The following is a 19923-nucleotide window of genomic DNA, read 5'->3' as shown; positions in this document are numbered from 1 at the left end:
GAATCTTTTTATTTGTTGCTGTTGTTACACTGAATTTCCCATCCGTGGGACGATAAAGGCTGTTTCTATTCTATTTTATTGTCGAGGCAGATTACCAGAGTTGTGGCCACAAGGTTGTCAGTGCCTGTCGCGGCGGCAACCCTCGAACCCGGTGGTGGACACCGACAGTGAGGGATGTTGTCAGGCTGAAGAAGGATTCCTATTGGGCATGGAAGGAGTTCAGAGAGGCCATGGAGAATGACTTCTGTATGGCTTCAAGGCGATTATGGTCTACCAGCCGGCGTCTCGGGGAGGTGGGGGGAGCAGCACACCACCAACACTGTTTATAGTGGGGGTGATGTGCTTCTGACCTCAACTCGAGAAGTCGTAGGTCGGTGGGTGGAGTACTTCGAAGACCTCCTCGATCCCACCAGCACATCTTCCACGGAGGAAGTGGAGCCTGGGGACTTTGGGTTGGGTTCTCCAATATCTGGTACTGAGGTGGTTAAAAAGCTCCTTGGTGGTAGGGCCCCAGGTGTGGATGAGATTCTCCCGGAGTTCCTTAAGGCTCTGGATGTTGTAGGGTTGTGCTGGCTTAGGTGACTCTGCAGTATTTTGTGGACATCGGGAGAATTTCCCCTGGATTGGCAGACTAGAGCGGTGGTCCCCATATTCAAAAAAGGGGACCGTAGAGTTCCAACTACAGGGGAACCACGCTCTTAAGCCTCTCTGGTAAGGTCTGTTCAGGGGTTCTGGAGAGAAGGGTCTGTTTGATAGTTGAATCTCAGATTCAGGAGAAGCAGTGCAATTTTCGTTCTGGTCACGAAACACTGGACCAGCTCTATACCCTCAGCAGGGTCCTGGAGGGTGCGTGGGAGTTTGCCCAACCAGTCTACATGTACTTTGTGGACTTGGAGAAGGCGTTCAACCGTGTCCCTCTGGGAACCCTATGGGGGGTACTCTGGGAGTATGAGGTATCAGGCCCTTTGATATGGGCTGTTAGGTCCCTGTATGACCGGTGTAGGAGCTTGGTTTGCATTGCCGGCAAGAAGTTGGACTCATTTTCGGTGAGAGTTGGACTCCGCCAAGGTTGCCTTTTGTCACCGATTCTGTTCATAACGTTTATGGACAGAATTTATAGGTGCAACCAAGGTGATGAGGGGATCCGTTTTGATGGCCATATAGATCACATCTCTGCTTTTTGCAGATGATATGGTCCTATTGGCTTCATCAGGTCATGATCTACAGCTTTGCTGGAGCGGTTCACAGCCGAGTGTGACAAGGCCAGGATGAGGATCAGTTTCTCCAAGTCCGAAGCCATGGTCTTGAGCCAGAAAAGGGTAGGGTGCCCTCTCTGGGTTGGAGAGGAGGTCCTACCCCAAGTTGAGGAGTTTAAGTATCTTGGGATCTTGTTTACGAATGAGGGAAAAATGGAGCGAGAAATCGATAGGCAGATAGGTGCAGCATCTGCAGTGAAGCGGGCGCTTTATCGGTCTGTTGTGGTGAAAAGAGAGCTGAGTCAAAAGGCAAAACTCTCAATTTACTGGTCGATCTATGTTCCTACCCTCATCTATGGTCATGAGCTTTGGATTGTGACCATAAAGGCTCCAGTATACTGCCGCGTACGTCCGTTCACGCGAACGTACGCGTGCACTGTACGCAGAGGGTTCAGACATGATACTCCAGCGTACACCCTGAGCAGCTGCAGAGCAGCTTCACAGACAAGGGGCGTTTACCTTCGGGACAAATTGAGGTCGCCGATTGGTCATTTGCTGACACGCCTACTAAATTGATTGACAGGTTGGAAAAAAGAAAAAAAGCGAGGGCTGGCAGCCTGAGCCGCAGCGGTGTTCTGTGTTTATATGTTGTTAATAAAAAGATCTAAAAAATGAAAAAAAAACAGGGAGCGCTGGCTCTGCAGCCCACACATCAGACCAGCCCACCAGGAAATCTCCAGACCCTCCCGCAGCCACACTGGACGTGAGTTTAATTTGCTCGTGACAAATTCCTCCATTTCTCACCATTTCAGTCATGGCATCAACGGAGGAGGAAGAGATCACTGCCTCTTGGCAAAAAAACAAACAAAAGAAAAGGCCAGATCAGGGATGAAGAAGGGGAATTTAATACATTGGTGTCACATACAAAACAGTCCATCGCTGGGCAGTTTATTGTGCGACACCGCATACGCGTATGCGGTCGTAAAAATTGGAGCTTTGCACGGAGGGTACGCTGGGGGGTACGCACATACCCTGCGTATGTACGTGCGTACCTGTGCGTACTGCATATGGATGTACGCGGCAGTATACTGGGGGCTTAAGAACGAGATCTCGGATATAGGCGGCCGAAATGAGTTTTCTCCGCAGGCTGTCTGGGCTCTCCCTTAGAGATAGGGTGAGAAGCTCAATCATCTGGGAGGGACTCAGAGTAGAGCTGCTGCTTCTCCACGTTGAGAGTAGCCAGTTGAGGTGGCTCGGGCATCTGCTTAGGATTCCTCCTGGACACCACCCTGGTGAGGCGTTCTGGACACGTCCCACCAGGAGGAGACCCAGAGGAAGACCCAGGACATGCTGGAGAGACTATGTTTCTTAGCTGGCCTGGGAATGCCTCGGGATTCCCTTGGAGGATCTGGCCCAAGTGGCTGGGGAGAGGGAAGTCTGGGCCTCCCTACTTAAGCTGCTACCCCCGTGACCCCACCTCGTATAAGCGGAAGAAAATGGATGGATGGATGATTAAATAGCACAACAGCTTGACAGTTTAAGTGGGTTATTACCGTAATTGCCGGTGTACAAGCCGCTACTTTTTCTTCACACTTTGTACCCCACGGTTTATATGCAGCTCTGCGAGGTGCCTGCCTACATCCTTATCTCCTCCCTCACCCTGGCAACAGTTCCCACCTGCCTGAAGACCGCCACCATCATCCCAGTCCCAAAGAGCTCTACAGTGATTGGTCTGAATGACTACTGGCCAGTAGCCCTCACCCCGATAGCCACTAAATGCTTGGAAAATCTGGTCATGACCCGCATCAAAACAACCATCAACATCAGCAAGGACCCTCACCAGTACGCATACCGTGAGAATCGATAAACAGAGGACACCATCTCCTCTGTGGTCCACACTACTCTCACCCACCTGGAGAAGAAGGACTCCTATGTTTGTATGCTCTTTGTGGACTTCAAGTCTTCTTTCAATACCATGATTCCCCTAGATCCTGAAGGGCAAACTACTCACACTAGGACTAAGCTGGGTCCTGGACTTCTTAAACAGTCTGTGAGGATGCACAATTTCTCCTCCTCCACCATAACCCTCAGCACTGGCTCCCCTGAGGGCTGTGTGCTGAGCCCTCTCCTGTTAACTCTGCTCACGTATGACTGTACACCTACCCATCCAGGCTGTCATATTGTAAAGTTCATAGACGATACAGTGGTGGTTGGATGCATCACAAACAATGACGAGTCCAGCTATAGGCAGGAGGAGGAACACCTGGACAGCTGGTGCAGGAAAAACAACCTTCACATGAATGTGAAGAAGATGAAGGAGATGGTTGTGGACTTCAGATGGAACAAACACACCTACCTAGTGGCACTGCCCCTGATGTTTTGTCTCCTCAGCCACGTGATGGTTTGCCAGAATCTCTTAAGAGCCAAACTAGAGTCTCTATCCAAGGTCTCGTCAAACTCTTCCCACATGCAAGGTTTTGCCTCAGCAACAGTCAAGGCTGCTGCCTGCTTGTCCTTCTGGTACTCCTCAGCTGCCACCAGCCAACAAGACCTGATAGGACTCCTTTTTCAGCTTGACAGCCTTCCTAACCTAGGTTGCCCACTACCAAGTTTAAGAATGGACACCACAAAAAGCATAGACAATCTTGCAACCACAGCTCAAGGCAGCCACCTCAACACGTGAGGCATGGAACATGGCCTACTCAGACCCAATGTTGCCCCTCCCCCTCCAGCTGGGATGTGGTTAAAGCTCTCCTGGAGCTATGAGTGGAAGATGTTTCGTATGGGTTCTTCTGCCAGGCATTCCTACCAAACCCTCACCTCACCTTTTGGTTTACTGGGTCTGTCCAGCATCTTCCCCTACCATCATATACACTTCACTACCAGGCAGTGATCAGATGACTACTCTGTTCCTCTCTTCACCCGAGTGTCCATACCAAATGGCTATAAATCAGGTGACTCAACTACAAAATAAATTATTGATCTATGACCTGTGGCATTCTGCTACCATGTGCACTTATGGACACCCTTATGTTTGAACATGGTGTTTGTGATAGACACACCATGACTAGCACAGAAGTCCAATAACAGAGCACTGCTCATGTACAGATCAGAGAGGCTGTTCCTCCCAATCTTGCCCCTCCAGGTCACACTGTCATTTACCCATGTGGGCATTGAAGTCCCCCAGCAGAACAAAGGAGTCCCCAGCTGGAGCACCTTCCAGCACCCTTGCTAAGGACTCCAAGAAGGCCAGATACTCTGAACTGCTGTTTGGTGCACACAAACAACCATCAGAGCCTGTCCCCCACACCCTAAGGCACAGGAAAACTACCCTCTCTTCTACAGGGTAAAATTCCAATGCACAGGCACCTAGTTGGGGATCTAAGAGTAGACCCACACCAGCTTGACATATCTCACTGTATGCAAATCCAGAGTGGAATAAGGTCCAGTCCCACTCAAGGAGATTGCTACCTGAGCCCACGCTGTGTGTCGAGGTGAGCCCAGCTATATTTAGTCAGTACCTGTCAACCTCACGGAAAAGCTCAGGCTCCTTTTCCACCAGAGAGGTTAGCTTCCATGTCCCAAGAGACAGCTTTGGTAAGCTAGTTCATGTTCATGTCACAGCATAAAGGCCACCACCTCCAGCCACTACACTATTATTCCTTTCTCTTGCTAAATCAAATCACCTCACCACGTTGATTTATCAGAGAATGTATACATATGCAGGACAGCCTGTTTGTTCTTTCAATTCAGTCACATTTTTGTCAGTGTATCAAGCTGAAATCCTGAAGGAGATGGACCGCCAGTTGGACTTGGGGTCACCTAACCCTGCATTGTAGGATGAAATCTGTGTGGTAAATGATCTCATCCTATGCCCATACAGAGGAATTGTCCAGGGCAGTGGTCACATCATGAGGCTTGCTGTTGCAGGTGAAAGGGCCCTGTGACTTAACCTTCCAGACTATGGGGACTCCCAGAAGGTAACGGTTATGGGCACAATCTACAACCAGACCAAATGTATTTTTGATCTAGCCTTGGAGAAGATGAGAGAGAGAAGCACCCTTAGGAAACAGAAGAGGGGCGCCTTTAACCTCTGCTTGTTGCGCAAATCTAATTACCGGTACCATCCTGTGAGGGACCGAGACCCAGGTTTCCATTGTCTGCTACAGCAGCAAGGGGATGGCAGGGTGGCACTAATCAGAATCAGAATAAGCTTTATTATTATTGCACTGAGATACAACGAGAACATATACGTAGTCATCCGAAAGATGGACGGAGTGCACAAAGCTGCTGCTATAAAGCGCGGCCCTCTTATTCTTATTAAGAATAATATTTTTAAATAGAAAAAGGGACAAAGCCATGAGGAGAGAGGTAGTGGCATTACCAAAAAGACCTCTTCACACCTTGTCCTTATAGGGCAAGATTTAAGACATAAAAAAACTGCCAGCCAAAAGCACATTTATGAACAAGTACATATGCATTTACAAACAAGGTGGTCCATGAAGCCTTAGATAGTCCATTGTCCTGATAAGATGATGGTCAGCCGGCACAATTCTATTAAGACTCCACAGAAGGGGGATGGGGAGGGAGGGGTGTTGCGAAAGACAAAGCTTTGCCTTAGTTTACACATTTCCCAGGAGAAATTGATATTGGCCTGTTTCATGGCCAGCTGGGGAGAGATTCAGATAACCACATTGTTGATTTATTCAGGCAGACTATTTTTCCGTCAGCCTTGAGTCTGTACTGATAACTTCCTAGGTCTTAAATGTCCAGATTAGAGTGCATTCCACTGGTCCGTGCTTATGAGCCTCTTCAAGATGGTTTGTTCATGCTGGCAAGTCCCAAAGCCGCAGGTGGCATGCGATTCAAATCATTTCCAACTTACGGTTTTGCTCGTAAATCAGCTGATTTTGAGTCCTCCAGCACAAACCAGACTTTCACTTAGACAGCAGCTTGTTGAGGTCCAAATTAGCTGCAGCCGTCTTCTTTGTATGTTGATAAGGCAGGATCCAGACTATTCCAAACACAGGAAACCTGTTATCATAAATCCAGTTATTGGCAACTTCAGCATCCTTGGTCAATAGCAGAGGTAGACACATCCCCCCAGAGATATATCTAGCTGCATGCGCCTCGTCTGAGCAGATGAGGGTTCTCCAGGACCCTGTCGTTTTGTTGAAAAGAATTTGTAATATATGTCGGAAGTTCAGTTGATCAGATCCAAAACAGTAGTTTCCATTTCGGGAGATGTGTAAAAAAAAATAGGAGCTGCTCCGATACACAGACAGAGAGCAAATAATAATAATAATTTTTTAAAAAGCAAGAGGGAAACAGGGAGCGGGAAGCATGCACCTCTTTTGAGAGCTTGAGAGAGAGAAAAAAACATGCACCCAGACAAGCAGTTGGTCACCCAAACCAACAAAATAAGGAAGAGAATCTTAAGACCTTAGAGCACTCCTTTGCAGCAGTGCCCACTAGGAAAAACCCATCCTACCAAGAAAAAGTGGAGATCCTAGCACCTACAACTTTTCCCCCTCCAGTGAAAAGAAGAAAATTGGCAGAAGAAGGAAGATCCCATCTCTGCCAGTGTTCACATACTCTTGTAGTTCCCTGTTCAGCGCAGGGGTGTTGTTTGTTCAGCCCTCTCATGTTCAGAGAGAGGAGACTGTGAGGCAGAAAACACTGTCACCAAGCACTGAATATCCTGATGCATGTTCAATAATCCAGGTAGAAAAATCTAAAAAAGTTAAGTCTGGTCCTCTGGGCATTCAAGCACTGAATGTGCAGCCATTACACACTCAACAGCGCTCCTTCAGTTTCACCAAATGCTCACCAGTGCCCCAATATGCTACAGTTTGTTCAGGGGGAAACAATAAAAACAGAGAATTCATTCCTGCAGCCAGACATGTTGTTAAGGGCAAAGATAAACAACAAGAGAAAACTTTATCAAAGCTTCTGATGCATGCTCATGCATGCTTTTTTAGGTTTATCAAAGCTTGTGCCCAACAGAGGGTGCTCGTGCTCTTTCAGAGACAAAAAGTGGAGCACAGCAGCGACACGGGAGTGACATTACCTTGCGGCAATACAGAAGGACTGCTCTCGGTGCGAGAGGAAAAATGGTGCTCATGCACAGTTCCACCACAGGTTCTGACCACATTTTCTTGCGATTACAGACTTCAGATTCAGCACACATTCTGGAGGATGAGATTACTTTTCTTTTAAGCAAACAAGTGATTAGAGGAATACGGAACAAGGAAGCTCACCACCTCACTCTATTCTCACTATTGTCTGATCCCAAAGAAAGATGGTTCATCCCTCTGCCCCATATTAGACTGATTGTGTTAAACTGACATTTACACAGATTATACAGTGCATCAGGAAAGTATTCACACTGCTTCACTTTTTCCACATTTTGTTATGTTACAGCCGTGTTCCAAATTGTACAGAATTCATCTCTGACCTCAGCTGGTCAAAGCAGATGGCCTCTTGTCCTGAGCCTGGTTCTGCTGGAGGTTTCTTCCTTTTAAAAGGGATTTTTTTCTTTCCACTGTTGCCACTGTGCTTGCTCAGGATGGGAGACTGCAACGAAGCCAAGATTCAACTTGTCTGCTGGATTCCTTAGATAGAGAACTTTACTAATTGGCTTTTATGTATGTGAATGTTCCTGTAAAGTGCCCTGAGACAACTTTGTTGTGATTTGGCACTATATAAATAAACTGAATTGAATTGAATTGAAAATTCTACACACAATAACCCATTATGACAATATGAAAAATATTTTTGAGTTTTTCTTTCCTTCAAATTTATTAAAAATAGAAAACTAGGAAATCACATTTACATAAGTATTCACAACCTTTGTTTAATACATTGTTGATCCACCTTTGGCAGCAGCTACAGCCTCCAGTCTTTTTGAATATGATGCTTTAAGCTGAGCACACCTATCTTTAGACAGTTTGTCCCATTGTTCTTTGCAGTACTTCTCAAGCTCCATCAGGTTGGGTGGGAGATGTTTGTGCAGCCATTTTTAGATATCTCCAGAGATGTTTGATCAGATACAAGTCTGGACTCTGTCTTGGCCCCTCCAGGACCTTCACAGAATGGTCCTGAAGGCCCTCCTTTGAGATCTTGGTCATGTGCTTTGGGTCATTGTCCTGCTGAAAAATGAGCCCAGTTTGAGGTCAAGAGTGCTCTGGAGCAGGTTTTCATCCAGGATGTCTCTGTGCATTGATGCATTAATCTTTCCCTCCATTCTGACTAGTCTGCCAGTTCCTGCTTCTGAAAAGCATCACTATAGCATGATGGTGCCATCACCATGCTTCACTGTAGGGATGGTATTGACCTGGTGAGGAGCTGGTTTCCTCCAAACATGACACCTGGCATTCACACCAAAGAGTTCAATCTTTGTCTCATCAGACCAGAGAATTTAGTTTTTCATTGTCTGATAGTCCTTTATGTGTCTTTTGTCAAACTCCAGACGGGCTTCCATGTTTATTTTATTAAGGAGTGGATTTTGTCTGGCCACTCTACCATATAGGCCTGATTGCTGGATTGCTGCAGAGATTATTGTCCTTCTGGATGCTTCTCCTCTCTCTACAGAGGAATGCTTGAGCTCTGACAGAGTGACCATTGGGTTCTTGGTCATCTTCCTGAATAAGGCCCTTCTCCCCTAATCACTCAGTTTAGATGGCCGACCAGATCTAGGAAGAGTCTTGGTGGTTCCAAATTTCTTCCATTTATGAATGACGGAGGCCACTGTGCTCATTGGGACCTTCAAATCAACAGAAAAAGGATTTGTGCCTCAAGACAATTCTATCTCGGAGGTCTACAGATACCGATAATTTCTTCGACTTCATGCTTGGTGTTTGCACTCTGACATGCACTGTCAACTGTGGGACCTTCTATAGACGTGTGTGTTTCCAAATCAAGTCCAATCAGATGAATTTACCACAGGTGGACTCCATTTAAGTTGTAGATACATCTCAAGGATAATCAGTGGAAACAGTCTGTATCGAAGCTCAATTTAGACCTTCATTGCAAAGGCTGTGAATACTTATGTAAATATGATTTCTAAGTTTTTTTATTTTTAATAAATTTGCAAAAATCTAAATAAATGTTTTCACATTGTCATAATGGGGTATTGTGTGTAGAAATTTGAGGAAATAAATTTATTTAATACAGTTTGGAACAAGGCTGTAACTTAACAAAATGTGGAAAAAGTGAAGTGCTGTATTTCTGAATGCACTGTATCTTCAGAATGTTACCACACAGAACACGCTGTCACTCCATCCATCCAGCAGTTTGATTTGTAACCACTGATCTGGAGGATACTCATTTTCACATTGCCATTCATGCACCACACAGGAAATTTCTCAGGTTTGCTGATCAGGGCAAATCCCACGAGTTTCAAACCATCTCATTCCAGCTTTTGTTAGAACTGTGGATATTCAGCAAGTGTGTGGAAGCAGTGCTGTCCCTGCTGAGGGCGTTTGGTATCAGGATACTCTTGTACCAGTACATAGACAAATTTTTTATGTTCTCCAACACAGTTTTAATAAAACTTTGCTATATATTTAGTGGGTGTGTACTCAGATAAAGCAACAATTTAAAACAAATCTTTTTTAATTGTTTTTTCAACTTCATGCTTGTGTGTGCAAACACTTGAGTTGTTTAAAAGGCAGAAATTACCAAAGTGAAGAGTTTTGGTTTTAGTAAAAGGCAGTTAATTCAGCATTTCTTCTCTTTAGCATCATCACTAGCTGGTTGTTTGGGTTTATTAATAAATTAGTTTATTTTTGTGTTGACATATTTTATTCTATTATCTCAACCTCCATCTTCACCATATGTCCATTCAATAAAGTTGAAAACTTGAACATTACTAACATGTGTTCACAGGGCTACACCACCCACACCCTCCGGCTTCACTCCTGCTGGGAGATCACCAATCATGGAGTAGTGAACATGGTTCACAGCCTTCCAAACCTGACTGCCCTTAGCCTCTCTGGCTGCTCGAAGATCACTGACGATGGTGTGGAGCTGGTTGCTGAAAACCTCCGAAAGCTGCGCAGCCTGGACTTGTCCTGGTGCCCCCGGATCACAGACATGGCTCTGGAGTACATTGCTTGTGATCTGCACAAGCTGGAGGAGTTGGTGCTCGACAGGTCAGTGCTGCTTGTGATTTAAATTTTGAGAAAGATACCCAGATATCCCTTATGATGAGAAAAATGGATGGAAACCGTGTTCCCTTGCTCGGCCGTGGGTCACTGGAGCCGCACTCTGGAGCCGGGCCTGGAGGTGGGGCACGCTGGCGAGCGCCTGGTGGCCGGGCTTTTACCCATGGAGCTCAGCTGGGTATAGCCCAAAGAGGAGATGTGGGTCCCCCTTCCCATGGGCTCACCACCTGTGGGAGGGGCCAAAGGGGTCGTGTGCAATGTGGGATGGATGGTGGTCGAGGACGGGGACCCCGGCAGTCTGATCCTCGGCTACAGAAGCTGGCTACTGGGACGTGGAATGTCACCTCTCTGGTGGGGAAGGAGCATGAGCTGCTGTGTGTGGTTGAGAGGTTAGACTCACCTTGACGCATGGCTCTGGCTCTGGCTCTGGAACCAGTTTCCTTGAGAGGGGTTGGACACTCTTCCACTCTGAAGTTGGCCCAGGTGAGAGGCGCCGAGCAGGAGTGGGCATACTTATTGCCCCCCAACTTGGTGCCTGTGTGTTGGGGTTCACCCCGGTGAATGAGAGGGTGGCTTCCCTCCGTCTATGTGTGGGGGGACGGGTTCTGACTGTCGTTTGTGCTTATGCACCAAACAGCAGTTCAGATTATCCACCCTTTCTGGAGTCCTTGGAGGGGGTACTGGAAAGTGCACCTTCTGGGGACTCCCTTGTTCTGCTGGGGGACTTCAATGCTCGCGGGGGCAATGACAGTGAGACCTGGAGGAGTGTGGTTGGGAGGAACGGCCCCCCTGATCTGAACCAGAGTGGTGTTCTGTTGTTGGACTTCTGTGCTCATCATGGATTGTCAATAACGAACACCTTGTTCAAGCATAGAAGTGTCCATATGTGCTCTTGGCACCAGGACACCCTAGGCCGCAGTTCGATGATCGACTTTGTCATCGTCTCATCTCATCTGCAGCCACATGTCTTGGACACTCGGGTGAAGAGAGGGGCCGAGCTGTCCACTGATCACTACCTGGTGGTGAGTTGGCTCCGATGGTGGGGGAGGATGCCGGTCAGACCTGGCAGACCCAAACGTGATGTGAGTGTTTTTTGGGAACGTCTGGCAGAGTCTCCTGTGAGACGGAGTTTTAACTCCCACCTCCGGGAGAACTTCAAACATGTTCCGAGGGAGGTGGGGGACATTGAGTCTGAGTGGACCATGTTTCGTGCCTCTATTGTCGAGGCGGCTTACTGGAGCTGCGGCCGCAATGTTTTTGGTGCCTGTCGCGGTGGCAACCCTCGAACCCGATGGTGGACACCGTCGGTGAGGGATGCTGTCAGGCTAAAGAAGGAGTCCTATTGGGCCTTATTGGCCTGTGGGACCCAGGAAGCAGCTGATGGGTACTGACAGTCCAAGCAACATGTGGTTTGGGTGGTTGCTGAGGCAAAAACTCAGGCATGGGAGGAGTTTGGAGAGGCCATGGAGAATGACTTCCGTATGGCTTCGAGGCAATTCTGATCCACCATCCGGCGTCTCAGGGGTAGAAAGCGGTACGCCACCAACACTGTTTATAGTGGGAGTGGTGTGCTGTTGACCTCAACTTGGGATGCTGTGGGTCGGTGGGCAGAATACTTTGAAGACCTCCTCAATCCCACCGGCACGTCTTCCACTGAGGAAGCGGAGCCTGGGGTCTCTGAGTCGGGCCCTCCAATCTCTGGTGCTGAAGTCACCGAGGTGGTTAAAAAGCTCCTCAGTGGCAGGGCCCCAGGGGTGGATGAGATTCGCCCGGAGTTCCTTAAGGCTCTGGATGTTGCAGGGTTGTGTTGGCTTACGCGACTCTGCAATATTGCGTGAACATCGGGGGAAGTTCCCCTGGATTGGCAGACCGGGGCGGTGGTCCCCCTATTCAAAAAGGGGGACCGTAGAGTGTGTTCCAACTACAGGGGAATCACGTTCTTAAGCCTCCCTGGTAAGGTCTATTCGGGGGTTCTGGAGAGGAGGGTCCGTCGGATAGTCGAACCTCGGATTCAGGAGAAGCAGTGCGGTTTTCGTCCTGGCCGTGGAACACTGGACCAGCTCTACACTCTCAGCAGGGTCCTGGAGGGTGCGTCGGAGTTTGCCCAACCGGTCTACATGTGCTTTGTTGTCTTGGAGAAGGTGTTCGACCACATCCCTCAGGGAACCCTGTGGGGGGTACTCTGGGAGTATGGGGTACCGGGCCCTTTGATACGGGCTGTTAGGTCCCTGTATGACCAGTGTCAGAGCCTGGTCCACATCACTGGCAGCAAGTCGGGCTTGTTCCCGGTGAGAGTTGGTGTCCGCCAAGGTTGCCCTTTGTCACTGATTCTGTTCATAACTTTTATGGACAGAATTTCTAGGCACAGCCAAGGTGTTGAGGGGATCCGTTTTGGTGGCCTTAGGATTGCGTCTCTGCTTTTTGCAGATGATGTGGTCATATTGGCTTCATCAGATCGTTATCTACAGCTTTCGCTGAAGCGGTTTGCAGCCGAATGCGATGCGGCCAGGATGAAGATCGGTTCCTCCAAATCCGAGGTCATGGCCTTGAGCCGGAAAAGGGTATAGTGCCCTCTCTGGGTCAGGGAGGAGGTCCTACCCCAAGTGGAGGAGTTCAAGTATCTTGGGGTCTTGTTCACAAATGAGGGAAAAATGGAGCGTGAGATCGATAGGCGGATAGGTGCAGCATCTGCAGTGAAGCAGGCGCTGTACAGGTCTGTCATGGTGAAGAGAGAGCTGAGTCAAAAGGCGAAGCTCTCAATTTACTGATCGATCTACGTTCCTACCCTCATCTATGGTCACGAGCTTTGGGTTGTGACCGAAAGAATGAGATCTCGGATACAAGCGGCCGAAATGAGTTTTCTCAGCAGGGTGTCTGGGCTCTCCCTTAGAGATAGGGTGAGAAGCTCGATCATCCAGGAGGGACTCAGAGTAGAGCCACTGCTTCTCCACATTGAGAGGAGCCAGTTAAGGTGGCTTGGGCATCTGTTTAGGATGCCTTCTGGACGCCTCCCTGGTGAGGTGTTCCGGACACGTCCCACCGGAAGGATGCCCAGAGGAAGACCCAGGACACGCTGGAGGGACTATATTTCTCGGCTGTCCTGGGAATGCCTCGGGATTCCCCCGGAAGAGCTGGCCCAAGTGGCTGGGGAGAGGGAAGTCTGGGCCTCCCTACTCAGGCTGCTACCCCCGCGACCTGACCCCGGATAAGTGGAAGAAAATGGATGGATGGATGGATGGATAGAAGTAAACACTTATTCAATAACTATTTTAGAGAGCATTGTGGATTGAGCATTCTCCCATTATCCGTGGCCCTCTTATTCTTATTCAGAATAATATTTTGCTTAGATGAGGAAAGGGAAGAAAACATGAGGAGAGACAGTATAAATAAAAGATCCCTCACGCCGTGTCCTAGACAGGGCACGATTTGCTGTATCAAAAAAGAAAAACTAACACAGCAAAGCAACATAAATAGATGTTATACATGTACATATAGTCCGGTGAAGACATTGAATTTTTAAGGGAAAGTTGTAGCATAATCCAGAGCCCCCCCCCCCCAGCCATTGTCCAGATAAGAGGTGACGTTCATCATCAGCTCAGTTGAGGTTCTGTCACATGTCCACGGCCTTGTGGAAGGGAGGGGTGAGGAGAAAGTCAAAGCATCTTTGTTGTTTTCAAAACATTCCAGGAGGAGTTGAGATAAGTTTGGCGTCAAGGCCACAGTTGGGTCAGGCAGAACTCGTGAAATTGTTGTTTCTACCTTTTTAAAGTCTCCCTAGTGTGTATTCTTCTGATGGAATTCCAAAATAGCTGAATTGACCCTTTACACCAAAAGTCGAGCTCACAGCTCCTCCAAGATTATTACCCCTTCATGTGTGCTGATATAGAGTCCGCAGTCCTGATAACAGCCTGCTCCAGCTCCCTGCTGCAGCTCCACAAATTCAGTCTGAGCGCTGTCAAGATTTGACACATCCACACAAATTTATAGACAATCCAAAATTCACTAGCCAAACAGCAAAATAACCAGTTGTCATCATGAATCCAATTTGTTTCCATGGAAGTAAGAGTGTCCTCCTTATGCCATGACTCCTGTCAGGAGAAGTTGATCAATTTTGTTGAGAGACCAGCTGAACCTTCGAATTAAGAGGTATGCAGAAAAAAAACAAAAAAGAGGCTTTTTAATGGTTCACAGGCCAAAAGAGTGCAGCAGGGAAGCGGGTGGGGGTGGGGGGTGGGGGGGAGACAGGGAGATACGTCTGGTTCGACCGGAGGACAAAGAGAGAGAGAGAAAAAAGGAGGAGTATGTTAAAATTTGTCATGTATGAAAATTGAAAAATGCCCTAAAATGACCCTTTGAACCAAAATGGCCAACTTCCTGTTGAGTTTGGACCAGGGCTCCAAGAGACTTTTTCATAGGTCCTGGGAAGATACATATTGTAGTATGACAGGACAGCTTTCGCTGAGGACACACTACTTAATTAATTATTCTTAAAGCTAGTTCAAGCACAAAGAATATTAATTGTTTAATTAACAACGGATTCTTTCTTTTTCGAGTTAAATTTCTGCCACGTGACCAAGATAACTTGAGAGTGGAGTGTATAATTAGTGACAATGAGACATAATTTATCTTTGACCCATCAGAATAAATGCGGTCATTTATTTAACAGAATCAAAATTTTACATCAAACATGTACACATTGATTTTCTGATCTGTTTCTGATTAATAAACTTAGCAAGTTCAAATAACAAGACAACAGAGGATTACTGATGGAGAATAATTCATCTCTGAAGGCACTTAACTTGATTTACTGGCGAATAGAAGTTTAAAGAGAAGGAGTAAATAAGTTTAAAGGGGAGGATTTAGATGGATGAAGGAAGATGTGTTGACCAGAAATGGCACCCTTCTTTCGACCACAGCTCAGCCCTCGGTACACTCAGGGTGTGACGACTCTTTACCTTTGCCAAAGATAAATCAGCTCCGGTACAGAGGTCCATTTCACGCTCCCTTTTCAGTGTCTCCGGTCAGAGTGGCTGGTAATCGTCTGAAGTAGTGACGGTACTCCGTTCAACAGAATAAGCTTCCTTAGAAGTTGAGAGCATTTAATGCTCGGGGTGAGTTCACAGCGAGGCATGCTGTGACTCCGCTGAAATGGAGGGACCCTTGGCACATGGTCCAATTCATCAGCTATTTAGTTCAGCTGTAAGACTCCAGCAAGACTGCAGTCCCAGCCAGAACTCCAAACAGACTTTCAGTAAGAACTGAAGGTTCCTGTACGACTCGCCGTAAGACTGAGTCTTCCAGTAAGACTGAGTCTTCCAGTAAGACTGAGTCTCATCCTAGACTGAAAGTTCCAGGAAGACTCGTAAGACTGAATAGTTCCAAGAAGTGTTGGCTTTTAAAGGATATCCACTTCCTGTTATTTGGTACTTCCTGATTGGTTAGCACAACCAGCAGGAGTGGAGTTTTTGTGATGTCAGAGGGTTATTAGAAGTCAACAGACAGCAGAAATATTTTTAAGAATGATTAGTACAGACAGGAAAATATTTTGAAGAAGTGAGACTCGCAGGTGCCAGCCAGTTCCTTATTTACTGTCTGAGGGTTTTAAAACAAGGCACTTCGTTCTCATAACTTGTTCTCTGACTTTTGACCGACCTCAAATCCACTCCTCATTCAGACAGAAGATTAAAATGCACACTTACTTTGTAAATAGACATTTAACTTGTATGATCTAAGTCTAATGAGGTTTAAAAATCATTAATACTGTTTCACAGTTGATTTAAATGAGTGGTTTACTTCAACATTAGAAATGGTATGAACTAAACACACTTTTGATTATCAAGATATTGTAAAATAGTAATGATAATAAAAAAAGAAGAGTGTTCTTTCAATTGATTAATTCAGGATACAATTAAATAGTCTCTTGATGAGATAATTTGTATTTCTGGATTCAAATCAATAAAATAACAGTTCCTGTCCCCTGAAGGTCTTCAGAGACAGATTGATGTTGGCGGTCTAGTTCATTACAATATGGTAAATGGACTGTACTTATATAGCGCCTTTCTATCTTATTTCAAGATACTCAAAGCACTTTACTACAATCTGTGTCCTCATTTACCCATTCATACAGCACTCTACTAGATCTCTACAAAGCTAACTGAACAAATCATTCTAATGAGACTAATCAGTGCTTTAGATCACATTCATACACATCAGAGGCTATGAGGGTTTCAGTGTCTTGCCCAGGGACACTTCGACATATGACTGCTGGTGGATTCGAACCCCCAAATCTCGCATTGGAGGACGACTGCTCTAACCACTCAGCCACAGCCGCTCATGTACATATGTACACTGAGTTTCAGAATTATCGGTCAAAAATGGCTTGGGGCTCCAGTTTAAAAATATTCTAGGGGGCGCTGTGGAGGCTATTGGCCACTTAACATAGATTCCTGTTCACGGGGTGGACAATGATCGATCATACTGATTTTGGTGCAACTCGGCTCAAATCTGTGGAATTTAGAGCCAAACGTATGGCCATGGCGTTAAGTCTTACTTTGCCACGCAGCAACACCCACATGCTCCACCAAAAACTGTCAGTGTTGGAAAGCAAGTTACACGAACATATCTTCGGTCACTGTACACACTATTATGCTGATCAGGTAACAGGAGTCAGATAGGGACCGTTCAACGTAAAACTTTCCACTTCCTGTTCTCATTGGGCATGGCTTAAGTGATGTCATGATTTGACCTTTCAGTCTTGCAGGGGAGCAGATGTGGAACAATCACTGAAAGTTTGATGTCTCAGACAGTTTTTGTGAAGGAGCTATTAGCGTTTCGTTTTTCATGGCGAGATGTCAAACTGTGAGGTATGGTCCCACCCTTTCATCATGATCGAAAACACTCCGTTTTGATATAACTTTTCGTTCCACATGTCTTATGAACCAAATCCTCAAGTTTGAAACCGATTGAGCAAAATCCCTAGGAGGAGATTGTTCAAATGTGCAGGCTGTAAACCTCAAAAAAGGTGTGAAATTTGGGACCTCGATACAAAATGGACGACCTCCTGTTTATCTTACAGTGTTAGTGCCAGAGGGTATTCTGTGCATCTTGGGGAATTGGACAAGTGTACCAAATTTCATGCTTGTTCAACAAAATAAGGTTAATGCAGAGGGTATTTTGAGAATTTCTAGGTGACACTGCTGAGCTGTTTCTGTTGCGATTTTTGCAACACCCTTAAAATATGTAATTTTCATGCAGTCCTGATTCGTCCGCCAAATTTATTGAGTTTTCAGATATGTTTAGGCCTCCAAAAAGCCAATTCATTTGACGTAGAAATTGCTGCTCAGGCCTAATGAACAGAGTGATTACAATAGCGCTTGGGCAGCGCTTCGGCAGCGCTTCAGCAGCACTTCACTGCTCGGGCCTAAAAATATAGAAACATTTTGTCTTTCATCCAAAAGACTTCTTTAGTCTGAGGTGCTGTATTCAGCTCAGTCTTGTAAATAGCACCTTTTCATAGTGGATCAATCAGTTTGTTGCTGACAACCAAAACTAGTTGTTCACATGATCAAGGAGGATGATCAATCTAACAATGGATCATTAGCACACTGATGGTTGCTTGCTATTCACAGGAGGCTGAGTGAAACTAACAATAACAGCATTGTAAGAGGGGGACAGTTGAACCCGGAGGCCTCCACCCCTGTTTAATGATGGACGGTTTCTTTTCACAAAGATGGCCTCCTTTACTCCTCTCTTAAACCATCATTCCTCTCTATCAAGGATGTGAACATCTTCATCCTTGAAAGAGTGACCGCTGGCCTGGAGATGAGTATAGACCGCAGAGTCCTGGCCTGATGATGTTGATCTTCTGTGCTGGTCCATCCTTTTGGCCAGTGACTGTTTAGTTTCCCCGATGTAAGACTGATCACCCTCCTGACACTGAACAGCATACACAACATTACTCTGTTTGTGCCGGGGGACTGGATCTGTGGGATGAACCAGTCTTTGCCGTAATGTATTTTGGGGTTTAAAAGCCACTGGGACGTTATGTTTAGAAAATAAACGTCTCAGTTTCTCTGATACTCCCTCAACATACGGAATGACCACTGGTCTGGGTCTGGGTTCCTCCTTTTTCACCTGATGGCTGACTGGAGTCCTGTTTGGGTTTCTTCTCTGCTTTCAGGAAGGCCCAGTTAGGATATCCACATTGCTCTAGAGCCTGTCTTGTGTGGGATTTCTCCTTCTGCCTGGCTCCTGAGCTAGTGGGGACGCTGTCTGCTCTGTGATACAGAGTCCTGATGACTCCTAACTTGTGCTCCAAAGGGTGATGGGAGTCAAACTGCAAATACTGGTCTGTGTGGGTGGGTTTGCGGTACACCTCAGTTTGCAAATGTCCTCCATTTGAAACTGAGACCTCACAGTCCAAGAAAGCCAACCTGCCAAGGAGTGGAGATTATTTTAGGATAGTGCAGAAGGTCACTGTTACAACACCTCATCTGTCCCACTTCCCCACCCCTCAAATCCACACTCTATATATTCCATAAAAGGACCCCAGATGTTTTGAAATAGTGATAGTTTCCCCTTTATAATGTAAATAATCTTTTCCATAGGTAAAGTTGTGAACATTTCATTACTCCAGTTAATAAATTTTGGTTTACTGGTACTCTTTAATAAGAGTGCTATGACTCTTTTTGCAAGCAGTAAACAAAAAGCCATGACAGTGATTATTTTTCTGGACATATGACGTCTATCATGATATAAACCTAGAATGAACAGTTTAAAGTCAATATCTAGTTTTATACCTAGTATGGTCTCTAAAGCTTGTTTAATGTCCCTCCAGAATTGTTGAACGTTATTGCATTTCCAGACACAATGGAAGAATGCCCCCTTCTCCTCTCCACATCTGACACACAAGTCTGGGATTGCACCATTATACTTATGCCCCTTTTTCATTAGTAACGGTACGGCCCGAATGGACCGACTCAGCTTGGTTCCGAGGCTTTTCCATTAGTAACGGTACGTAGAACCTCTCCCTAATTTTCAGGACCCTTGGCTCTGTGGTTTTAACCCGAACGAGTAGGTACTAAAACGTGACGTCAGAAAAACACTGTCAGTCACTGATTGGTCGGGGGAGGAGTCACTGAAACTGAAAACTTTCCACAATCTGCCATTTTCTCTCCAGCCCACAAAAACTCTCAAGTCACAGGATCTACAGGACTTATGTTTGAATATATATATAAATAATAATAATGTCAACACCATGGTCCAACACAGAAGTGCAGGCGTTTTTGTGCTTGGTGGGCGAGGAAAACATTCAGAGGGAGCTGGATGGATCGACCCGCAACAAGAAGACATTTAAAGAGTGGTTGGAGCAGATGATTTCCCAGGGCTACCATCGTACACCGAAGCAATGCCGTGAAAAACTAAAGAAACTTAAAAGCGATTACCGCATGGTAAATGACCAAAACAGCAGGAGCGGATCTAACCGACAAAGATCAAAAACAGCAGGAGCGGATCTAACCGACAAAGATCAAAAACAGCAGGAGCGGATCTAACCGACAAAG

At 46.3% G+C, this 19923-nt stretch overlaps 1 protein-coding gene across 1 annotated transcript in view; it reads left to right on the top strand.

Moving 5' to 3' along the window:
• fbxl16 (F-box and leucine-rich repeat protein 16) overlaps positions 1 to 19923 on the top strand; it is a 103995-nt gene that overhangs the window by 52213 nt on the left and 31859 nt on the right. Inside the window, exon 4 of the mRNA XM_037688790.1 lies at positions 10086 to 10351. Within this exon, the coding sequence (XP_037544718.1) occupies positions 10086 to 10351 (266 nt within the window). The remainder of the gene's footprint in view (positions 1 to 10085; positions 10352 to 19923) is intronic.

The sequence above is a fragment of the Nematolebias whitei genome, chromosome 15 (genome assembly GCF_014905685.2).
Source record: "Nematolebias whitei isolate Nwh7 chromosome 15, NemWhi1, whole genome shotgun sequence".
NCBI lineage: Eukaryota > Metazoa > Chordata > Actinopteri > Cyprinodontiformes > Rivulidae > Nematolebias > Nematolebias whitei.
This window is presented reverse-complemented; position numbering and strand designations above follow the sequence as displayed.